This window comes from Saimiri boliviensis, chromosome 4, assembly GCF_048565385.1.
Source record: "Saimiri boliviensis isolate mSaiBol1 chromosome 4, mSaiBol1.pri, whole genome shotgun sequence".
In the NCBI taxonomy this organism is placed as follows: domain Eukaryota; kingdom Metazoa; phylum Chordata; class Mammalia; order Primates; family Cebidae; genus Saimiri; species Saimiri boliviensis.
This window is the reverse complement of record NC_133452.1, coordinates 163,980,010-164,004,151: the sequence shown is the minus strand read 5'-3', so window position 1 is coordinate 164,004,151 and position 24,142 is coordinate 163,980,010. Positions and strand designations below refer to the sequence as shown.

General features: G+C 43.8%; 1 protein-coding gene across 4 annotated transcripts; it reads right to left on the bottom strand.

The window, feature by feature from the left end:
• Positions 1-5,528: 5,528 nt before the first annotated feature.
• Positions 5,529-14,376, bottom strand: HFE (homeostatic iron regulator). 4 transcript variants are annotated; one of them, XM_003927271.3, is made up of 6 exons: positions 14,209-14,366; positions 9,814-10,077; positions 9,330-9,605; positions 7,866-8,141; positions 7,302-7,415; positions 5,529-5,734 (listed from the first exon to the last, which is right to left on the bottom strand). In XM_003927271.3, the coding sequence occupies exons 1-6, from the start codon at positions 14,282-14,284 to the stop codon at positions 5,694-5,696; spliced, it is 1,047 nt and encodes a 348-aa protein (XP_003927320.3). In that variant the 5' UTR covers positions 14,285-14,366; the 3' UTR covers positions 5,529-5,693. The 4 variants fall into 4 exon arrangements, with proteins under 4 accessions (XP_003927320.3, XP_039318515.2, XP_003927322.3 ...); XM_039462581.2 differs by lacking the exon at positions 7,866-8,141 and having other exon boundaries at positions 14,209-14,376; XM_003927273.3 differs by lacking the exon at positions 9,814-10,077 and having other exon boundaries at positions 14,209-14,376.
• Positions 14,377-24,142: the final 9,766 nt, after the last annotated feature.

Sequence of the window (24,142 nt, the reverse complement as noted above, 5' to 3'; positions counted from 1 at the left end):
CAGCCACATCTATCTCTTCTATACCTTAAACAATTACTCAGAAACAAAATGCTTGAGATGCCAAAATGCATGCATATGAAGTAAGAAATATATGCAAGGTGCCAAGGCATTCTAGGTTTTCTAATAAAATTGTCACACAAAATATTATTGTATTAATGTTCGACACATTACAGTGGAGAATTAATCACTGATGCAAAAAAGGAAAAGAACACATTATACACAACGTCTATAGAGAGAATCACAATTGCAAACATCAGCCTGCATGGGAAAATCTTTAATTTCAACGTCAGAAATATTTGAGTGTGGCCGGACGCCGTGGCTGACGCCTGTAATCCCAGCACTTTGGGAGGCCGAGGCGGGTGGATCACGAATTTAACAGATCGAGACAATCCTGGTCAACATGGTGAAACCCCGTCTCTACTAAACATACAAAAAGTTAGCCGAACATGATGGCGCGCCGCTGTAGTCCCAGCTACTCGGGAGGCTGAGGCAGGGGAATTGCCTGAACCCAGGCAGGAGGCGGAGGTTGCAGTGAGCCGAGATCGTGCCATTGTACTCCAGCCTGGGTAACAAGAGCGAAACTCTGTCTCAAAAAGAAAAGAAAAGAAATATTTGAGTGCTAGTCATCGTTAAATCAGATTGTAGTTAGAAAAAACAGTAGTTTAAAACCAATAGTTGATAAGAAATTTGGGGATTTTAGAGATAGTTTTGTTTTTAAATGTGTGTGTTTGTGAAGAAAGTTTTATAAAATATAGACAGTACTACAAGATATTCTAATTTTTTTGGCTTTATAAATAAATTCTTTATGGAATTAATTTGATGAATTTCTGTATTCAGAATTTTCCATGGCATAAATTTTTTCTTTAACTAATTTTTTCTAGGATGGATTGAAGGCCTTAATTTCACCACAATGCAATGTATCAATGTAGCAAAATTGAACTTTTACGCCCTGAATATACCTAAGTAAAAAATTTTTTTTCATTTATTATTACTTGTCTGAAAAAAATGAACACAACACAAGAATTTCGGCCTGTACCTCCCAGCCATCCTCAGTCACCTGCTGTACTTGACTCAATGATTATGAGAGTTGTTTGTTTTCCTTCTGTTGTATTCCCAGTTCAGGCAGCTCAGCAGTGGCCTGTGATTCCAGCAATTGAAATAGCTGGTAAGTAGTCTCTGGTTTGTTTTCTCAAATTTTCAGGGGCTTTCTCTGCAACTGATTTTCAGTGCACGTCCTTCCACCCATTGTTTATTCCTTTACCCTCAGGAAAACCCTCAGCTCTGCCTCTCGGTCACCGGCCCCCCGTGGTACGTTTACCTATGGCCACCAGGTGTCACCCTTCTCTCTACCACCATGCTTTGTGAATGGTTTTACCCGAGGTAAACGATGAAACATGGTCTCTACTAAAAATACAAAAATTAACCGGGCGTGGTGGCGTGCACCTGTAATCCCAGCTACTCGGGAGGCTGACGCAGAGAACTGTTTGAACCCAGAAGGCAGAGGTTGCAGTGAGCCGTGATTGCACCACTGAACTGCAGCTTGGGAAACAGCAAGACTCCGTCAGACCAAAAAAAGGGGGGGCTGGTGGGAGAAATTTAGTATGTAGGTCTTTGCTTTTTCAAATGTAGTTGACCTTAAGAATTTATGAAGAGGCAGGGTGCAGTGGCTCACGTCTGTCATCCCAACACTTTGGGAGGCTGAGGCGGGCAGGTCACCTGTGGTCACAGTTTAAGATAAGCCTGACCAACTTGGAGAAACTCTGTCTCTACTAAAAATACAAAATTATCCAGGCGTGGTGGCACAGGCCTATAATCCCAGCCACTTGGGAGGCTGAGGCAGGAGAATCGCTTGAACCCAGGAGGCAGAGGTTGCTGTGAGCCAAGATACTGCCATTGTACTCCAGTCTGGGCAACAAGGGTGAAACTCCATCTCAAAAAAAAAAAAAAAAAAAAAAAAAAAAAAAAAAAAAAAAGAATTTATGAATAAAAACAACAAAATTGAGCTAAGAAAAATGGAAAACAAAAATGATGACTTATAATTTCTGCTAAAAAACTTAACAGGCCATAGTTTGTGATGCCTAGTAAATGTGTTACTGTGAAGACACGGGGGTTTCTTGAAATCTCACCCCATGTGAAATGAAACCAATATAAAACAAGTGATTACCTAATTGATTGTAACATATTATTTATGAAACAGAGGAGTAAGTGAAGCCTTACAGCAGTCTGCTTTGAGTATAGGACAATATTAAGAGAGAAGGAATTTGTCCTATGCTTCCAGAATGGTTTGTTGGTAAAATAACCAATGTCTTACAACTTAGATTATAATGTCCCCAGAGTGAAGAAAAATAATTAATTTGGCTACCACATTTTAATGAAAATATTTCATAAAACAAAATGTAAAAAAAAAAAATAGAAAAATAAATGTCGGCCGGGCGCGGTGGCTCAAGCCTGTAATCCCAGCACTTTGGGAGGCCGAGGCGGGTGAATCACGAGGTCAAGAGATCGAGACCAGCCTGGTCAACATGGTGAAACCCCGTCTCTACTAAAAATACAAAAAGTTAGCTGGGCATGGTGGCGTGTGCCTGTAATCCCAGCTACTCAGGAGGCTGAGGCAGGAGAATTGCCTGAACCCAGAAGGCGGAGGTTGCGGTGAGCCGAGATCGTGCCATTGCACTCCAGCCTGGGTTAACAAGAGCGAAACTCCGTCTCAAAAAAAAATAAAGAAAAAGAAAAAGAAAAAAAATGTCTCCAAAATGACAAAGCATTTAAATATATACACAAAATAAACAAGAACATCAATAAAATCATGCAGTATACAATATACATTTATTAAAGTATATGCATTTTTAATGCAATAATAATACTAGGAGGTAACGCACAAGTTGTTAATAGTTTATCATTGGTTAATTAAATAACAGCATTGTTTTATTTATTTTTCAGCTTTTCTACAACGAGCATAAATCACATTAAGCTTTTTTTCTTCTCTTCTTTTTTTTTTGGAGACAGAGTCTCGCTCAGACGTTCAGGCTGGAGTGCAGTGGGAAGATCTCGCTCAATGCAACCACCGCCTCCTGGGTTCAAGTGATTCTCCCGTCTTGGCCTCTCAAGTAGCTGGGGTTAGAGGCACCCACCGTCATCATGGGCTAATTTTGATATTTTAGTGGAGACATGGTTTCACCATGTCGGCCAGGCTGGTCTTAAACTCCTAACCTCAGGTGATCTGCCCGCCTCCACCTCCCAAAGAGCTAGGATTACAGGCGTGAGCCACTGCACCTGGCCAATATTTACCTTTCTCTACATAACTTTTCTAACCAGAAAAAAAGAAAATGGTTTAAAATAAGAGACAAGATATCCTTGCCAAAATGTAATGCCTACAAAATAAACTTTTTAGCTATACATGGTATCCTGAAGCACCTGCCCTCCAAGACAGAAAGCTTGTACCACATTTATGCAGCCAAATGCATGTGGCAACATAAAGTAAACACACGCCATCTGGCTATATATATTAAGACTCTTTTGAACATGGTCAAGTAAATCAATTTCTCAGAATCTAGCAATTCCTGAGTGTCCTGGTTAGATTTTTTTTAATGTGCACCAGAACCCCAGTGACCCCAGGACAGGGCCTGGGCATCCTTTGCACTGCTTGGTGGCTTCCATTGTGCCATCTCAAAATGAAATCGCTTACTACAGTTCATTAAGGGAAATGCCACCAGGGTTCTGAGTCCAGAGGCACTGGCCTAGGGAAGACACTGTGTATGAAGGCCCAGCAGGGCTATTAGCTGTCCCCACCAATCACAGTCCTTGCATAGGAGCCAAAGAAATGAATACCAGAGAGAGCAACAGAGAAGCAAGGGAGTCACATTCCAGCTCCTTCCCTCAGGGATTTTGAAAACAAACATGACAGCTGAGGATCAACTGGTTGTTTTCTGCTGTTTTCCTTCAATTTGATTCACGCTAACACAACGAGGCCGGGCATGGTGACTCATGCCTGTAATACCAGCACTTTGGGAGGCCAAGGTGGACAGATCACGATGTCAGGAGTTCAAGACCAGCCTGGCCAAAGTGGTGAAACCTTGTCTCTATCAAAAATACAAAATATTAGCCAGGCGTGGTAGTGGGCGCTTGTAATCCCAGCTATTCAGGAGGCTGAGGCAGGAGAATCACTTGATTCTCCTGAGTGGAGATCGCACCACTGCACTTAAGCCTGGGCAACAGTGAGAGGCTCCATTTGAAAAAAAAAAAAAAGAAACACAATGAGACAAGAGAAGAACCATCTCCTTCCTTCTCTATTTACTACAGGCATCTACCTGAATGTAGTGCTGTATGAGATGTATCAAATAGACTGAGTTTGAAACATGTTTCTATCACTGGCTAGCTATGAGATACTCTATACTTCACTTTTTTTTTTTTTTGAGACAGAGTTTCACTCTTGTTACCCAGGCTGGAGTGCAATGGCACGATCTCGGCTCACCACAACCTCCGCCTCCTGGGTTCAAGCAATTCTCCTGCCTCAGCCTCCTGAGTAGCTGGGATTACAGGCGTGCGCCACCATGCCCAGCTAATGTTTTGTATTTTTAGTAGAGATGGGGTTTCACCATGTTGATCAGGATGGTCTCGATCTCTTTACCTCGTGATCCACCTACCTCGGCCTCCCAAAGTGCTGGGATTACAGGCTTGAGCCACCGCGCCCGGCCTATACTTCACTTTCTTTGTCTAAAAAAGAAATGTGGTAAATAAATAGCACCTATCTCATAGACTTATCATAAGAATTGCATACAATAATGCATGTAAGTAGGTGCTCAGAAGAGTCAGGCACCAAGTAAGTGCTTTTATCATCATTATCATCACCCTTATGATAATTTTCATGATGAGAACAAGGAGAGACAAGGTAGAAAATTATTTTGACACTTCAGGTCTGGAATTCTAGAGTAGCATCCCAAATGTAGGCACCAACACACTTTGAACACCTGTAGGACGCCTTCATGCAAATTAGAAAAAGACATCTCTTCACAACCCCTTTAAAGATGTTTGCCAGCTACCTGCTAAAAACACCCATTGTAATACCCACAGACATCCATGATGCTTTTTTTGGGAAAGGTGCCTCTTCCAGTTGTGCAGTGTGCAGCCTTCATAGCTGTCCAACCCACAGCACAATCAGATGGAAGACTCCCCATGGCTTGGTGACAGATGGGTTGCTGGGTAACACAGAGGGAAGATTCAAAGGAAAAGTCGAGCGGGTCCAGAAAATACCTAGATACATATGTAAAATTCTGTTAAGATTATGACATCTATGTCCCAGGGTTCAAAGGTTTTCTCAGATGTTAAAATGAATCATGTAAGTCTCCAAAATTAAGCAGCCCTCTTCCAAAAATAGAAAATGAGATGATATAGGTGTACGTGCCTGAGGTGATGGAGAAAAAGAAGAAAGCCTCTAGATGCAGCTTGAGGTTCATGAGAGGCAGTTCCAGGGGAGAAGTCCCAGCGAGGGATCACTGGCATACAGAAACTCGAAAACCTAAATGGGGAAATCTTTTGGAGGAAATGAACAGAGAAGGCTAAAAGCAAAGAGTTCTTCAGGCAGTTTCTATTTTTAGGTTCGGCTCTGTCCTGAAACACGAAGAACTCCGTAAGTGCACTTCCTTTTTGAGTCTCTAGTTCTGTCTCCTTCCCACAATGAGTCTATAGGCTGCGTTTCACTCACATTCAGCTAAGACGTATTGCCCCATGGCTCCTCCTGTGGAGACAAGAGACCCAGGAGACAGGCATCACAAACCCAGGCATCATCTGGACTCTTCTCTGTTCCTTATTTTCCTCATTCACCCATCTCAATTGAGACCACCCTCGTCCTGGGCACTGCTGGATTTAGAGAACCATTATCCCTCATCTGGAGTTGCTTATTGACTTTCTACCTGGCATCCTCACCTCCCAACCTCTTAACAACTCATTCACCATGTAAGGGAGATTGTGGCTCTCCTTTCTTAGGATCCTTCAATGACACCCCAGTGATCATAACCCAGTGTCTCAAAAGACACTAGGACTCTATGAGATGGCTTCCATCTGCCTCTCTTTTCCCCACACCACACATGTTGAGGGGGTAGAAATGCGTAATTGGTGACTGATAGTTACGCCAACTCAAGGTCGAAGTACAGTCATGATTTCTAACCTCCCAGTATGCCTTAGAGTCCTCGACTCGACATGGTGGCTCTGTCTGTGTAGACCTTCCATCATCTTCAACTTCACCTAATGGAATCTCACTTCTCCTTCAAGATCCAGAAGTCTTTCTTTTTCTTTCTTTTTTTTTTTTTTTTGAGATGGAGTTTCACTCTTGTTACCCACGCTGGAGTGCAATGGAGCGATCTCGGCTCACCGCAACCTCCGCCTCCTGGGTTCAGGCAATTCTCCTGCCTCAGCCTCCTGAGTAGCTGGGATTACAGGCACGTGCCACCATGCCCAGCTAGTTTTTTGTATGTTTAGTAGAGACGGGGTTTCACCATGTTGACCAGGATAGTCTCGATCTCTTGACCTCGTGATCCACCCGCCTCGGCCTCCCAAAGTGCTGGGATTACAGGCTTGAGCCACCGCGCCCGGCCCCAGAAGTCTTTCTTTATCCTCAGCTGAATGTGATCATTCTTTCCTTTGACACCCTAAGCATTTGCTCCCTGCCTACCTTAGGACCTCATGGGGTCTTCTTTAACTATATTTACTTGCCATCAATTTCACACCCTACCAGATTTGGGTTCTGAGAATAGCCACAGTGACTTCTCAACCTCAAAGCCCCTGCACTACCTTAAACAGCACTTGCAATATAGTAGGTGTTCTTAAGATATTTGTTGATAGTTGAGACTTTCATTCTGGGGAGAACCATTAATTTCTGTCTCCCAGGGAAGTGCTGGTGTTCCAAAAGACTATAAAAGAGAGGCCGGGTGCAGTGGCTTACACCTATAAACCCAGCACTTCGGGAGGCCAAGGTGGGTGGATCATGAGTTCAGAAGTTTGGGACCAGCCTGGCCAAAAAATTAGCTGGGCATGGTGGTGCATGCCTATAACCCCAGCTACTCAGGAGGCTGAGGCAGGAGAATTGGCTGAACCCGGCAGGCGGAGGTTGCAGTGAGCAGAGATTGCGCCACTTCACTACAGCCTGGGCAAAAGAGTAAAACTGAGTCTCAAAAAAAAAAAAAAAAGAATATAAAAGAGAAAAATGCTTCCCATGGATCCCAGATCCCCTCTGCCCTCCCACTGCCCCTCTTCCTACTGTGCCGTGGGCAGACATACTAAGAGACTTCCTCCTTGTTCCTACTCACTTGAAGCCTGCCTCTTCCTTAAGATTATGAACAAAATTCCAATTAACAAGATGATGACACAAACAGCAATTCCACTGATGACTCCAATGACGAGGGTGCCAGAGTTCGAGGGCTCTAAAACATATAAAGCAATGTAAAGCCTTTGAGAGCCACCCCCAGCCCACTCCCTAACAAAGAGCAGATCTTCCTTTCACTCCCGTAATTATCACCTCAGGCATTCCTGCCAACCCCCAACAGATTTTCTTTTTTTTTTTTTTTGAGACGGAGTTTCGCTGTCGTCACCCAGGCTGGAGTGCAATGGCGCGATCTCGGCTCACGGCGACCTCCGCCTCCTGGGTTCAAGCAATTCTCCTGCCTCAACCTCCCGAGTAGCTGGGACTACAGGCATGCACCACCACGCCCGGCTAATTTTTGTATTTTTAGTAGAGACGGGGTTTCACCTTGTTGACCAAGATGGTCTCAATCTCTTGATCTCGTGATCCACCCACCTCGGCCTCCCAAAGTGCTGGGATTATAGGCGTGAGCCACCGTTTTCTAAGTTCCTGGTTCTCATCAGTCACATACCCCAGATGGCAAGTAGGGGCTGATCCAGACCTGGGTGCTCCACCTGGCATGTATATCTCTGCTCTTCCCCAGCGGGTACAGCCAAGGCTATCCAGCCCTGGTAGGTCCCATCCCCATTGGGCAATACGTCTTTAGGTTCAACTTCCTCGGCATTCAGTGGCTGCCTATCCTTTAGCCACTTCATGGTGATGTTCCTGGGGTAGAAGTTCAGGGCCCGACATCGTAGAGTGGTCACTGAAGAGGTCACGTGATGTGTCACCTTCACCAAAGGAGGCACTTAACAGGAAAGAGGAAGGATAAGCAGAGGGGATCTTTTTACCCTTGCCAGGAAGGCCAGAACCTTCATTTCCTTTTCTGGGTTGGAGTAAGGAAATGCCCTTTTCAGGAAAAAAACAAGCTGCAGGAGAGACACCATTTTGTGTCCTAAGATTGGGCTCTTATGCATGTCACTCGGAGCCCAGTCAGATCAGTCTGTTCTCTGGTCCAACACGTAAATATACATACCTTTTACTCATGTTCTCTGTTCTGACGAATAAAATTCCCCTTTATGTGCATTGAAAATGATTGAATACGGATGGTCATTTTCACCTGGATAAACCTACCAGGCAAATTTTAAAGAAGGGGTCTTGTGGCCAGACGTGGTAGCTCATGCCAGTCATCACAGCACTTTGGGAGGCCGAGGCAGTCGCATCACTTGAGGTCAGGAGTTTGAGAAAAGCCTGGCCAACACGGTGAAATACTGTCTCTACTAAAAATACCAAAAAAACCCACGAAAACAAAAAAAAAAAATTGAGCAGGCATGGTGGTGGGTGCCTGTAATCCCAGCTACTCGGGAGGCTGAGGCAGGAGAATTGCTTGAACCTGGGAGGTGGAGGGTGCAGTGAGCCGAGATCCCGCCATTGCACTCCAGCCTGGGTGACAGAGCAAGACTCTGTCTCAGAAAAAAAAAAAAAAAAAAAAAAAAAAGCAGGGCCTTGTAAGACAGATAGCTTCGGTGATTACTGTAATGCTATGTTCTGTGAAAGAAACTTTTAACCTAAAGGATTCTGCTGCTCTGATAGGTGGCCTCACCTAGTATTTTTTTGTCCTGGTATTCATATGACAGTTGACATCTCTGAATTTTTTTTTTTTTTTTTCCGTGTGTGTGTGTGTTTATTTTTGACATGTCTGAATTCTTAACAGGTATAAATATACCAAGGATTATTGGTTAAACAAAAACAAGGGCTGCAGACACTTCCCTTTGAGCCATATGCACGGAAAAAAGAAATTAAAGCCATTACTCTCGGCTGTCTCATACATCTCAATTATAAGGTAGAGACTCTCGGATTGGGAAAGTCCCTTCCCAGAACTTAGAGAGGCATATATCGTCAGCCACCTCTGAAACCCCAGCTGGCGATTCCATGCCCTGCGTTCTCTTCCACTCTGCCACTACAGTGTAGGGGCAGAAGGCTGTTTCCACCATACCTGGCTGGTCCAGAACACCTCTCCCCAGTTCTAGCAACTGCTGCAACTGTGCAGGGCAGTCCCTCTCGAGGTAGGCCCTGTTCTGCCTGGCCCGAATCTTGTGCGCTTCCCACTCCAGCTTGGTGGGCCAGGCCCTGGGCTCTGCTGCTCTCCAATCCAGCGTGTCAGAGCAGAAGTCAAGGTGGTCCTGCCCATCATACCCATACTTCCAGAAGCCCTCGGTGCTGTTGTCCGCTTTCATTTCGCAGCCCAGGATCACCTGCAGGGTGTGGGACTCTGGAAAAACCCCCAGCCTTGTTACTACAGCCAAAGCAATAGGTCCCTATTTCCACCATCCCCAGTGACCAAGTGATCTCAGGAAGAACATTCCTTCCCTCTTCCCTGCTCCCACGACACCTCAGACTTCCAGCTGTTTCCCTCAAGAGGCATGAAAAGATGAAATGCTCTGACAATCTCAGAAAGTTGAGGCCACCTCTCCACATACCCTTGCTGTGGTTGTGATTGTCCATAATAGTCCAGAAGTCAACAGTGAACATGTGATCCCACCCTTTGAGACTTTGACTCAGCTGTAGCCACATCTGGCTTGAAGTTCTACTGGAAACCCAGGGAGTTCGGGGCTCCACACGGCGACTCTCATGATCATAGAACACAAACAGGTGGTCATCCACGTAGCCCAAAGCTTCAAACAGTGAAAGACCAAGGTCCTGCTCTGAGGCGCCCATGAAGAGGTAGTGCAGAGAGTGTGAACCTGGAGACAGAGCAACAGGCCTTCACCATGTGCAGCAGGAGGGGGCCCGGAGGTTGAGGCTGCACACCCCTGAATCAACTCATACCATCAGCTGTGTCTGGTTCTCATTCCGTGAAGGGTGAGAGGCAGCCCTGTCTTTCCAGTCCTGGCTTCTCTCTCCTAGTGCACCTTTCTCTGCCACATGTGGCTGCCTCCCCTCATGGCCCCCAGACCCTGTCCCATTACTCATAATTGGACAGCCTCCTCTAGAGCTGGTGGATTCTAGAAAATGCTAAGGCGTCTCTGGCCGTGGAAATTAAACTAAGGAGTTGGTGCTCAGAGCAAATTTGACCCAAATCCTGAGGAATTCGTTCATGTAGGTTTGTTTTCTGTGTTTGTTTTTTTAACCACCTTCACAGCTAAACCTTCTCGTGTGCAAGTCTTTTCCTTGAAACGCTATGAGGATGTGCTGATAAATAGCTCAGAGTAACTTTTCTGGATCACATTAGGGCAAAAGCAAATACAGAAGGAGTCCCCCAGAAAGATGAAAGGACAAGACCTCTCGGCAAGTGAGAATTTCCCAACACCTATCCTCAGTTACAGAATGAGGGGTTCTGGAATGCATCCCCAGTGCCTAGAGGGGCACCTGGCATGTAGTGGGTGCTTCAGAAATACTACTTGGAAGAATAAATGATGACACCTAGATTTTTAAGATTTTAATCTTTTTTTTTTTTTTTTTTTTTTGAGTTGCAGTCTCTGTCACCCAGGCTGGAGTGCAGTGGCACACTCTCAGCTCACTGCAACCTTTGTCTCCTGGGTTCAAGGGATTCTCCTCCCTAAGCCTCCTGAAGAGCAGGGACCACAGGTACGTGCCACCACGTTCAGCTAATTTTATATTTTTAGTAGAGACGGAGTTTCACCATGTGAGCCAAGCTGGTCTCGAACTCATAACCTCAAGTGATCTGCCCGCCTCGGCCTCCCAAAGTGCTGTGATTACAGGAGTGCGCCACCGCACCCACCCTTGGCCCTGAACTCTTACACTGAACTGCCCATATGGCCTCACCACTTGGATGTCTGACTGGAATCTCAAATCCAGATCCTGGATTTGCCCTAAACTGCTCTTTCCACCACGTTCATCATCTCAGAAATGGCACTGCCAGTTACCTCACTGCTCAGGCCAATACAATTAAAGAACAAAGTCAGGTTTAGCTCCTCTTTTTTGGGGGCACCGGAGAGACAGGGTCTTGTTCCATCACCCAGACTAGAGTACAGTGGCACGGCTCACCTCAGCCCCAACTTCCTGGGCTAAAGCAATCCCCCCACCTCAGCATCCCAAGTAGCTAGGACTACAGGTACATGCCACCACACCTGGCTAATTTTTCTATTTTTTGTAGAGAAGGGGTTTCGCCATGTTGCCCAGGCTGGTCTTGAACTCCTGAGCTCAAGAATCTACCCTTCCTGGCCTCCCAAACTGCAGGGATTATAGGCGTGAGCTACCAAACCCAAACAATTCTCTTTCTCTCACACAACACAGAACCCTTCTGCAATCCGTCTCTTGCCTGAACTGTGTTACAGCTTCCTGGCTGGGCTCCCTGCTTTTACCATTGCTCCCTTCATTCTGCTTTCCACGTATATGCCAGAGCAGTCTCTGTAGAGCAATGACGGATCACTGTTACTCCTCACTAGCATTCACACCACAGCCCACAGGCCCTGTACAAGTCGTTAGTGGCTCCTCTTCTGAGCCCATTACCTACTTCTTGGCCTCTAGCCCCCAGTATGCCTTATGATTCTTTCAACCCTAGCCTCTTAACTCAGAGATTGTCTCCTAGGTGACATGTGGCAAAGATTACAGACATTTTGGGTTGTCAAGACTAGGGGAAGCTGGGTGCGGTGGCTCACGCCTGTAATCCCAGCACTTTGTGAGGCCGAAGCGGGCAGATCACGAGGTCAAGAGATCGTGACCATCCTGGCCAGCCTGGTAAAACCCCGTCTCTACTAAAAATACAAAAATTAGCCGGGCATGGTGGCACACACCTGTGGTCCCAGCTACTTGGGAGGCTGAGGCAGAAGAATCGCTTGAACCCAGTAGGCGGAAGTTTCAGTGAGCCGAGACTGCGCCACTGCACTCCAGCCTGGTGACAGAGCCAGACTCCGTCTCAAAATAAATAAATAAATAAATAAATAAATAAATAAATAAATAAATCTGGGGGAGTGCTCCTAGCACCTAGCGCATAGGGAGGATGAGTGTCCCCAGCACTTAGTGAGTAGGATGAGTGCTCCTAGGAACTAGTGAGTAGGGAGGACAGGACGCTGCTAGACATGCTGCATGCAGATGGCAGTCCCCCCTCATCCCACACACACCACACACACACACACACACACACATACACACACAAGTGAGTAGTGCTGAGAAAACCTGCTTTTTAATCCAACTTGCCAGGCCCACTCAGTTTGCCTGGGAAATCCTGCTGGCAGTCAATATTCTTAATTTCCTTCGTGTCTCTGTTCAAGTGTCAGAGTGACTTGCCCTGACTTCTCTGCTTCTCACAACACCCGTAGTTTCCGGATGTATATCTTTCTGCTCATTTGCTTACTGTCATCTCTCCCACTAGAATGTGAAATATCGAAGGATAAAGGCTTGTTTCCCTGCCCTCTCCCTTGGGCCTAGAACAGTGCAACACATGGTTGAGACTCATTTACACTTGTAAACAACGAATATTTCTGCTCAACAGCAAATTTTATTATTCAGCCTCTAACGCAGTGTGATGTTTAAGAATCCTAGTTATGAAGTGGAGACATGAGCTCTGCCACCAAAGCCCAGTGTACCATTCAGCAAATCTTCCAGGAAGCAGGCCGCGCACGCCTTATTCTTGTCATGTATAAAATGTGGATACCTAGTACCAACCCTCAGAAAGTGCTGTGCTGAGGCCGGCAAGTGAGCCACAGAACACTGTGCCAGACTACAGGGCAAAATTACCGTTAACAGCTTAGAAGCAGCTGTACTACTTGAAATAACATCAGAAAACCAGATTAGCTATGTTCTTGGTAACCTGAAAAGAGTTATTTAATCTCAAGTCCAATTAATTTCTAGCAAATTAAGCTTATTAATAGCTCCTACTCCCTATGCCTAGTGAACGTCAAATCAGATCAGATGTGAATATGACTGACAACTGAGTGCACCGCTTACATGTTCACTATCAGTACTTTGACATTCTTTAGAGAAGGCCTCCTGATTACACAGCACATTGCAAATCAATAAAGCCTAGCTGGAAAGGAAACCGTTCCGTTCAAACGTTCAAAACTAACATATCCTTAACTTTCCAGGCTCAAGAACCATTGCCAAGAGTGGGGAAAGGCCCGAGGTAGGCCTCTCTCAGGAGCCTCTCACCCCAGAGACCTCCCCCACCAGGTCTCACCAAAAGCGGGTGGAATGGGGACGAATTCAGATCCCCAACCCCACTCGCTCGCGCCCCCACCGCCCAGCGCATTCGTTCTGAGGTGCAAACCCCGCGCGAGCCCCTCTGTGGGTTCCCTAGGCCGTCTGGCAGGCACGCACGGAAGAACTTCCTGTTTGGAGAAGACGGAAAAAACCCGCACAGCTGACACTGGAAACAATAAACCCGATATCCAGGTGCAACGAGTCCCAGGCTTAGCTGAGCTCAAGTGAGAAACTACGAGAGTTATTTAAAAGTATTCTAAAAATTAGCTGGGCATGGTGGCGCGTGCCTGTAATCCCAGCTACTCAGGAGGCTGAGGCAGGAGAATTGCCTGAGCCCAGGAGGCGGAGGTTGCGGTGAGCCGAGATCGCGCCATTGCACTCCAGCCTGGGTAACAAGAGTGAAACTCCGTCTCAAAAAAAAAAAAAGAAAAGTATTCTGGTCGGGGGGAAGGGAGTGGGCGGTTCCGAAAGTCACTCCGAAAAGCCTGGACTGCCGGGGAGGGGGGCAGTTCCCGGGACGAGGGACCCCCATCTGGCCCTCAGTGGCCGGCATTTCCCTCCCCGGGATCTGGACGCAGAAAGTAGGGAGGGGGGCGGCGGATAGGGCTGGGCAGGTCCTCCAAAGTGAGCTAACTCCCAGGCGCAAAGAAATGCTACTTTCGGTTTTTCCACCCCCGCCGAGCCCCCAGTTCGCCCGCAGCCCTGGGACTCACGCGGCAGGCGCCCCTGCGGGACCGCGGTCTGCAAAAGCGTCAGGAGCAGAAGCGCCGGCCTGGCTCGCGGGCTCATTTCTCCGGCTCTGAGCGCGCGTCGCGGTCAATCTCCGCCTCTTTGCTGGGGCGGGGAAACGCGAGGCTCCAGAAGTCACCCTACGGCTACTGCCTAAGCTCAGGAGATGCCCTGTAACACTTCCTGGTGAAAAGCAGGAGGTCTTCAGAACGTTAATGACCTCTCCTACAGCAGAAGGAGCCGGCCTGTGAAACACTCGGCGATCCGGCGGCCCCTTGGTTTTTAACTCCCGAAGGGGTGTTGCCGACTGGGGAAAGTATCTTCGCAACCTTCTGATGTAAACTTTAGATATTTAAATACTTAATAATTTCAAATTTCAATTACACATTTAAAAATATTATCTCAACCTTAGACCAACTCGTGTGTCTTACCTGATTTACAAATATAAAGCTTTTTCATTTTTTTTTTGATTCAAATTAATTAAATCGTAACATTAACCAATTAGATCCTACTGGAATACCTTCCACAGACTTCATAATTGAATTATCTGACAGGTGTTTCAGAAACTTGACAGCATTGGGATTACCTGGAGGATGATTAAACATACTGAGGCCTGATTTAATGGGTGTTGTTAGGTAGTTAAATATTAGCGTCTGGTAGGAGATGAGAGAGGGGAGCGGAAAGGCTGTCACGAAGACAGCCACTGGCCCACCTAAGTTCAGCCCCAAGACTGCCCTAATTTCACCCTAAGGGATGGAGTTTGTGGTAGAGTCTGTGGCCAACACATCCTGGAGAAGGAAAAAGGAGGGCACAGGCAGAAATTCCCTAAAGTGGCACATGCCCAATAACATAAAACCCTGTCCTCACTTTCACCCCAAAGTTCATCCTACCATCTTTTTTTTTTTTGGAGACGGAGTCTTGCTCTGTCGCCAGGCTGGAGCACAGTGGCGCAGTCTCGGCTCACCGCAACCTCCTCCTCCTGGGTTCAAGTGATTCTTCCGCCTCAGCCTCCCGAGTAGCTGGGACTACAGGCGCGTGCCACCACACCCAGCTAATTTTTGTATTTTTAGTAGAGACGGGGTTTCATCACGGCGAGGATGGTCTCCATCTCTTGACCTCGTGATCCGCCTGCCTCGGCCTCCCAAAGTGCGGGATTACAGGCATGAGCCACCGCGCCCGGCCCCCTACCATTATTTTAACAGAATTTATATATGGTTTTGCTCCCCATCCCTGGGAGGCTTTTCTTAACGAATTATAGGTAAGAACATGCACAGTTTAATTTTAGTTTACATAGCTATAAGCTGCCAATCAAATAACATCATCCTGTCACTCACACACGGCGAAAACCTCAACTCCTCCCACAAACCCCATCAAGGCACTTTTGAGCTGCCTAAAGAGGTGCTGATTTCACTTTGCAGAAATCAGCCCTCTGTCTCTCTGAGGGTGTGTTACAGTGCTTCAATAAAGTTTGCTTTAAGCTTGCATTTTGGTGTTCGTTTGCAATTCTTTCCTCACTAGCACAATAACCAAGACTGCTGGTCCAGAGCTCTGGCTCTATTAATCTCCTCAGTTAAAGGATCCATCCCAACGCAGAATTCTCCGTAACAGAACGGGATGCCACGTGGGCACTGGGATTTTAAAAGCTTTCCTCCTCCCTCAACGAAGTTTGGGAATTATTACCTTAGACATTTCAAACCATATTAATAAATTTAATACACTTGATTTGCTCAAAACTTTACATACGTAGCAAATTCAACAGGCATTATTTTTATAAGCATGTGTGCAAATTTTGACAAATTAAGAAAATCAAACTTAGGTTATCAGGGCCTCAACTGTAGGAAAATAGATAAAATAACATGGGAAAAATGTAGAATATTGATGGTGGGCACATTGGGGCTCATAGTACTGTTACTCTTTTCAATTTTTGGTAATGTATAATTTATATGTCATACAATTCATCTATTTAAAATGCAAAAAATAATGGATTTTAGTATATTTACAGAGATATGCAACCATTACAAAAATTTCATTTTTCAATCTCCCCAAAGAGAAACCATGTACCCCGAATTGGTCACATCCCTGATTCCTCCATTCTCCGCCCCTTCCCCTGCCAGTCCTAGATAATCATTAATCTACTTTCTTTCTATTTGGACCATTTAGTATACATAGACCCATGAAATATATTGCTTTGTTGTGACTGGCTTCTTTAATTGAGCATAAGGTTTTTGTGTAGGTTTTCCATGGACCAATAATATTTATTGTAAGGACATACCACCGCATTTTATTTATTCATTCATCGGCTGATGGACATTTGTTTTGTTTCCACTTTGTGGCTATTGGGAAGAGTGCTGCAATGAACATTTATGTACATGTTTCTGTGTGGACTTAACGCATTGATTTCTCGTGGTTATATATCTAGGAGTGGGTTGCTGGGTCATAAGGGAATTCTGTTTAACCTTTTGAGGAATCACTACACTGTTTTCGAAAGTAAGCATTTTCTCCTCCCATCAGCAGTGTCTGAGAGTTCTGATGTCTCTCCCTCTTTGCCTGGGTCTTTGAATCAGGACCCCTGATAGAACAAAAATGTGGTTATTCAGTTGTTCCACCATCATTTGTTGAGAAAATTCTGTCTTAATTGAAGTGTTTGTTGGGCTGGTCTTGAACTCTTGACCTCAGATGATCCTCCTGCTCAGCCTCTGAAAGTGCTGGGATTACCAGAGTGAGCCACTGCACCAAGCTGACATACTGAACTTTTAAAGTATCCAATTAACAAATGAACAAAACTGCTCCAAATTTTTCAATTATTAAAAATCTTAAGACAATACTTAATATGGCTAATCTGAACTTCATAAACTTTGTAGGAATGCTTATCAACTTAGACTGGTATGAAGTTGAGCTAAAAATTAGAATAGACATCGTCTTGGCTATAAGTTGTCATCAGTTGAATTCTTGCAATCATTTGAAATGCTTAGAATAGGAAAGATGCATAAATTCTTTAACATAAAATATTGTTACAAGACCTCTGGGATGTCAGTTTTTTTGGTCAGACTTTATGCTGCAGCGCCTTTGCCTGAGTTCTTGTCCTGCATCTGGGAAGAACGAGGTACACAGGCAAGAGTCAAGAAGTTCCAATAGCTGCAACAAGTTCCAAGAAGTTCCAGTAGTTCAGCTCACCTTGTCAACTCCTATTCACCATCTTCAAAATTATCTGAAACCTGCAATCGAGAGTTATAATCCATCCTTTGAAGAGTCTTAAAACAAGACAACATTTGTCTATAAATGTTAAAATATCATAGGGTGGTCACAGTCAAAAACACAACTGGCAAAGAAATTTGGCCACCTCTGTGATTTACAATAAGCTAACACAATAACCCTAATTATGACTGATAACACAAACTCAGACATCAGAACTCTAGAAATTCCGTATAATTTTGGAACACATATTAACATTTTTCACTAAAATATAACTTGAAGATCAAACACCACCTTACTTTGACAATCCTGTATAACCAAATATGTCAAATGATCCTGTTCACCTCTCCTTTGGACACTCCAGAGGATGCTACTCCTCTGTAGCATCCAAAAGTTAGGGGTCAGCAAAGATAATTTTGAAGCTGTATAGGCTGAAGACACTCAGCGGGTCTCAACTCATCTCGCCTCTACTCGCTAAATGGTACTTGCAACTCTCATTGGTGGCTAAGGTGGGAGGATCTCAGAAGCCTGGAAGTGTGGGGATGCGGTGAGCTATGATCACGCCACTGCACTGCAGCCTGGGCAACAAAGCAAGACCCTGTCTCAAAATAAAGCAAAAAACAAATCACCTACGCTGTGTTTATCTCACGGTTAAAATAACAAAAAAGAAAGAAAAAGTATGCAGTCTCTGTAGATCCCTGGGGTTTGTTGTAATTCAGAAAGCAATACCCCAAATAAAGGCCTCCGAAGCCAACGTTGTTCTCTGACCCTCTCCTGCCCTCCTGTCTCTCAGTCCCATTCTCCCCGGAGTCTAGCTACAGAAATGAGAATTCCTCTTCCTCAAGTTCGACCACAGAAATCAAAGCACCTTTTTCCCAGAGCCAGCCATAAAACCTAAAAATGTTACTCTCCCTCTCCCTCTGTTGTTCTGTGTAAACTGGCCATAAAGAAATCATCTGAACTACCTTATTTGACCATAGATCATAAGACTCTGTTCCAGAGAGGATCCAGAAGGAAGCAATGCTGCATAGAGAGGCCAGGAGGAATCTAGACAGACAGCCCTGCTGGGTTTCCCTACTCAGTTTATTAGCAATCCTGTTTCGACATGGCTGCCCATAGTTTGCTGAATCTGAAAAATAAAATTGGACAATTTCCCCTGTATCTGGGAGCCTGAAGTCTCCCATGTACACATTAATAAATTCGATGCATTTTATCCGATTAATCTCCCTCTTGGTGGTGGTTTTCCACGAATCTGCAGAAGCCAAAGAGTAAGTTTCCCCTTGGCCCCTACAGGTTCTTCTGCTTAACTCGTTACTCTTATTTAAGACATAATGAAAGTGTCTTCTCCATAAGATTATTTCTACATCCACTATTTGGAAAGACTGGCCATTTTCTACTTTGATCTCTACTTGGTACTGACGCATATAAAACATCACTGCCTGTTTTTTTCCCCATGTCTTTTCCCTTTTACTGTAAACTGTTGGCAATACCAGCGTAGTTATCATTTCTACTGCTTAATAATTGTTTTGGGCAAGTGAGTGAATCCACCCACATGAGTTTCTTGTCTATTCGATAATCAATTCTCTTTAGGAAGAGTATTAAGCCCTCAGGTCCTGGGAGCCAGCCTGCGTACTTGACTGCTCCAGGGTTCTGCTTCAGTTTCCCACCTTCCCAGTGCTGTCACTGTCAGTCGTGGGTAATAAGTATTTTTGTCCATCAGAAGACTGTACGTGAATGAGGTTTTAAATCTGCTGAGTAATACAGTGTCAACGCAGTTAATGATTTGCCAGGCGGCAGGATCAGCAGCTGTCCCTTTACTGGCATTTTCATTTGGAAAGTTATCTAGTGTCTGCAAGCACAAACATCCTACATTGTAAATGCCTTTGGACACAGAGAGACTGAAGCCAAAGCAAACCTATTTTTTCCTTCCCATGTTCTTGCCAGGCTGTGCAATCCGTGCAGTCTCATGGCCCACCAGTGCCTCAGAATTATCCTCTGTCAAACAAATATAATAATTCTCTGTCCACTGAAAGACAGAGAAAACTCAGTGCATAGCTAGAGGTTAAAATTTTCTGGTAAGGTGCTATGGCTCACACTTGTTAATCCAACATTTTGGGAGGCTGAGGCGGGCAGATACTCTGAGGTCAGGAATTCTAGACCAGACTGGCCAACATGGCGACCCCCATCTCTATAAAATATTAGCCAGGTGTGGTGGCTCGCACCTGTTGCCCCAGCTACTCAGGAGGCTGAGGCAGGAGGATCGCTTGAGCCCGGGAGGTTGAGGCTGCGGAAAAAGTTACCCTCTTTCAAGAATTCCAGGTTTAGGCTGCCACCTAGTGTCCATCAGGAAAACAGCATGACATTGCAAATGCCCGTGACTGAGGAGTAAGGTGAGAGGTTGGTGAAGAAAGTATTTGAAGAGGGCTTCCCTCTACTTACTAAATGTGTTAGTGAAGTAGTGGGGGATATTTTAATTTGTACATTTTGTAGATAGAGAAAATTTTTATTGTTTGATTTCAGTTGATACTTTAATATGTGTGTATTGAGGATGCATGATTTGTAATCAGTCTACAGCACTTCTTAGAGAAGTCTGAATTCTCATTCTCCACTTCCTTATTGACAAAGTGCTAATGATTACAGTAGTGGTTGTCTCATAGGATGTAGGGAGCCAGAATGAAAATAGTGGATATAATGCTTGGTGCAAAGGAGGGTTCAGTTAATTAACTGTATTAGTATTATTGATAACTGTCATGATAGCCTGATAATTTTTAGGAGTGTAAAGAAGTCCTGAAATCTAAATGTTTAAGAATCGCTGTTTTAGACTGTTGTCTTATGTCTTATTTTCCCAAATGCATTGGTAAATACTTGAAGACAAAGGTTGAACCAGCACATCAACATTTTTGTGTTTTTATTCTTTTGTTCTCAGTGGCTGTCTTTCGTATCAGATTTCTCACACCATATGATGGTTATATTTGTCTGTGTCTGTCTCATCAGGTATAAGTCCTGCAGAGGACACACTGCTTAGCTGCTCTTTATTTTTATTATTATTATTATTTTTTTTGGTGTGCTGTGCTTAACAAGTGCTCATTAAGTCCGTAAAAACAGCATAGTGAAAAACTAGACATTAAAAAATAATGCCAACCAATCTCCTGAAATTTGAATTTCCATGTTTCCTCCAAAATAGTCATTGTGTCAGATTATATACTTATGCTGATGAAGGCTATTGCCTAATATACATTTGCACCTTGTGCTTTATAACTGCCTTCATTATGGCCACAGATCTAGAAGGTGTAAAAATGTGCATATTCTCACAATTGACAAATTCTTATCCTTTAAGGGTAGATTTTACTTTCTGAAATGTTTTGACATCATTTGAAAGAAGCTTGAAGAATAACATAGCTATTACTGACCCCGCTTCCTACTCACTTATACAATCATAATGGCAATTTCAAAATGTTAGGTAAGTATATTTTGCAATGTAAGTTCCTTTTGTAATAATTTCTATGTATTTATTTATGATTTTAAATTTTATATGTATTTATTTATTTTTCTGTGACAGAGTCTTGCTCTGTCGCCCAGGCTGGAGTGAAGTGGTGCGATCACAGCCCTCTGTAACCTCAGACTGCTGGTTACAAGAATCCTCCTGCTTTGGCCTCATGAATAGAGTAGCTGGAACTACAGGCACATACCATCGCCCACTCATCTATGTACTTATTATGCTCCCAATGGTGTGCTTTCGTATATTTTCTTTTGGTTTCCCCAACCCATTTCGATGGCATGTTAGGGAATACAGATGCAGTAACTTTGGTCTCAACCCCTGAGATGAGGAATTATTTAGCCTCAGGTTTAATCTTTTCATTGTTGGTCATTTGCCTTCAAAGACTGAAAAACGAGCAAAACTGTGGATCTGGGTTATACATTTTAAAAAGTTTGTTTCGCTGAAGCAAGGCAACAGACTAGAGCCCCTACAATCTTGTTTAGGCTAAAAATATCCTGGAGGCCCTGTATTGTTGGTCTCAAGCAGACAGCAGCACTTACACTTACTCTGTGACGCAGGCACTGCCAGTAGGGTGGCTGTTATGATTAGCCTCATTCCGTTGGTGATTCAGGAAAAGGCAGGTTTTAATTATTCGAAGTTCTGGCCTACACAGGATATATTAATATTAGGGTAGCTACATCCAAAAACTGACAGAGCCCTACTCTAAGGCTGAGCTTGGTGGCTCACATCTATATCGTCAGAAGTTTGGGAGGCTGAGGCCAAGAGTTAGCCCATCTTTGATGCCAAAAGTTTCAGACCAGCCTGCGCAATGTGGCAACACCCCTGTCTCAACCAAATACAAAGAATCCTAATTGCTAGAGTAGAAGGAGAAAGTGAAGAGAAAATCAGCAGTCGGCATCATTCCTTTTACCTGTCCCACCAACGCCTGTTACTCTCCTTTGAATGTATCTTGGCTATGTGAGTTCCTCTCTAGTCCCATTACTATCTTTGGACTTGGACATTTTGCTCTGCAGTTTTAACTTTGTCTCCCATGTTTTCCAGAGCCTGAAGAGTGTGGCATGAAAGAAAACTAGTTAACTTATAATATTTATGATGTGTGCATAAATACAAGAATATACAATATATTGCATTATGGTATTTTAACTCTGTCCTCAATTTGTGAGTGGCTTTCTCGAAGACATAAATTTTGACTGGGATAACCACATCCTTAATCTGAACTTTCTCTCAGAGCTCATTTCAATAGACTGCTTTTGCTGCTCACAGGCTTGTTCAATCTTATTTCAAAATTTGAGGAAAAAAATTTCCATGGAACACAAACCAGATACCAGGTTGCTTTGGAGTTGATAGTCAAAAGCTTTGTATCTTCCAGTTTTTCAGAATGGCTTCTAAAGGTTTTGATTCAGAACTCTTAGGCCAAATTGAACAACTAAGTGTCAAAGTACAATATTAAAGCAGTTAAAAATATGATGGACATACATGTACTGTATGTAGTGAGCTTGTGTATGGTCAAAGAATGATTTAACTCATTAACAAGGAAGGAAGCAGAATCACAATTAGGTCAAAGGAAGATACAGGAGAATAATATGTATTTGGTCAGAGAAAAAATGAAGACTGGAAAATCAGATATAAAGTTGGTTAATGTGTTTTTTTTTTTTTTGTTTTTTGTTTTTTTGAGATGGAGTCTCCTTCTGTTGCCCAGGCTGGAGTGCAGTGGTGCGATCCCGGCTCACTGCAACCTCCACCTCCCAGGTTCAAGCAATCCTTCTGCCTCATCCTCCCCAGTGGCTGAGACTACAGGCAGGCGCACCACCACACCCAGCTAATTTTTGTATTTGTAGCAGAGACGGGGTTTCACCATGTTGATCCGGATGATCTTAATCTTTTGACCTTGTGATCTGCCCACCTCAGCCTCCCAAAGTGCTAGGATTACAGGTGTGAGTCACAGCACTCGGCCAGAGTTGGTTAATGCCTTATTAGGCAACACTATAACAACTTTTGTGATCATTTTTTTCTATATTAAAAATTTATTTCCATCTCCATGACAAAATCTGTAGTAATTTATTAAACTTCTGCAAGTAAATGTCTGGTTTTAAGTAATTTGGTCTCCATAAAAAGTAAACATTAAGTCAGAGTTACTTTCACATACAGCAGTGTTGTCCAATACAGTAACACTAGCTACGTGTGATCACTGACCTTTTGGACTGGAGCTAGTCTGATTTCAAATGTTCTAAAAATGTAAAATATACAACACATTCTGCAGATTTATAATTTAAAAAATATATAAAGTATCTCTTTTTAGAATATTGATTATATGTTGAAATCATAATAGTTTAGATATATTAAATTAAATAAAATATATTATTAACATTAATTTTCTTTGTTTCTTTTCATTCTTCCAGTGTGACCACTAGAAATTTAGAAAGTATGTCTGTGATTCACATTCTAGTTTATTGTCTAGTATTGCCTCACATCATCAGACAACCCACAGGTAGGTAGGCTTTTTACAGAATTCTCTAATATAGCTTAGAAGGACATGGAGAAATATTTGTATCTTGTTTTTAAGTTTTGCATAACTTTTTCAACACACTTTATAAGGTATCTAGGGAAGAACTGGTTACATGTTTCTCTGCCTTCTGGCCTCCAACACGTTGCCAGGAGGTTGGGGACAAGATTCTTGGTGGCTGGATGTCCTAATGGCTTGAGGTCTGGACTTTGGATTTGAATGTAAAGAGATGTGATTTGATTTAGTCAACTAGAATAATCATATTAGAAAACTGATTCACAGTGATAAATTTACATGTCGATTTATAAACCAGGACACCAATTTATAGTGAAAGGAGGTCCAGTAACCCGATAATCAAGACTCCTCACAGCTATTTTCATGGTGGATACACTTAGCTGAGATTTAAATGAGAAGTGGGCTCATTGCACATAGAATAAGATCTAAGTGATATGTACTTTTATTATTATTATTATTATTATTATTATTGAGAAGGAGTTTTGCTTTTTTTGCCCAGGCTGAAGTGCAATGGTGCGATCTTGGCCCACTGCAACCTCTGCCTCCTTCAAGTGATTCTCCTGCCTCAGTTTTCTGCATAGGTGGGATTACAGGCATGTGCCACCACGCACAGCTAATGTATTTTTAGTAGAGATGGGTTTTTCCATATTGTTCAGGCTGGTCTCGAACTCCTGACCTCATGATCCTTCCACCTCAGCCTCCCAAAGTG

Bases quoted from the DNA above. Each gene is read 5' to 3' on its own strand.
- HFE (XM_003927271.3), bottom strand. From the start codon at position 14,284: ATGAGCCCGCGAGCCAGGCCGGCGCTTCTGCTCCTGACGCTTTTGCAG. The intron at 9,606-9,813 runs GTATGTGGAGAG...GGGTTTTTCCAG, and splicing joins CAATCACAACCACAGCAAGG to AGTCCCACACCCTGCAGGTG. The intron at 8,142-9,329 runs GTATGGTGGAAA...TTTCCTGTTAAG, and splicing joins AGGTGTTCTGGACCAGCCAG to TGCCTCCTTTGGTGAAGGTG.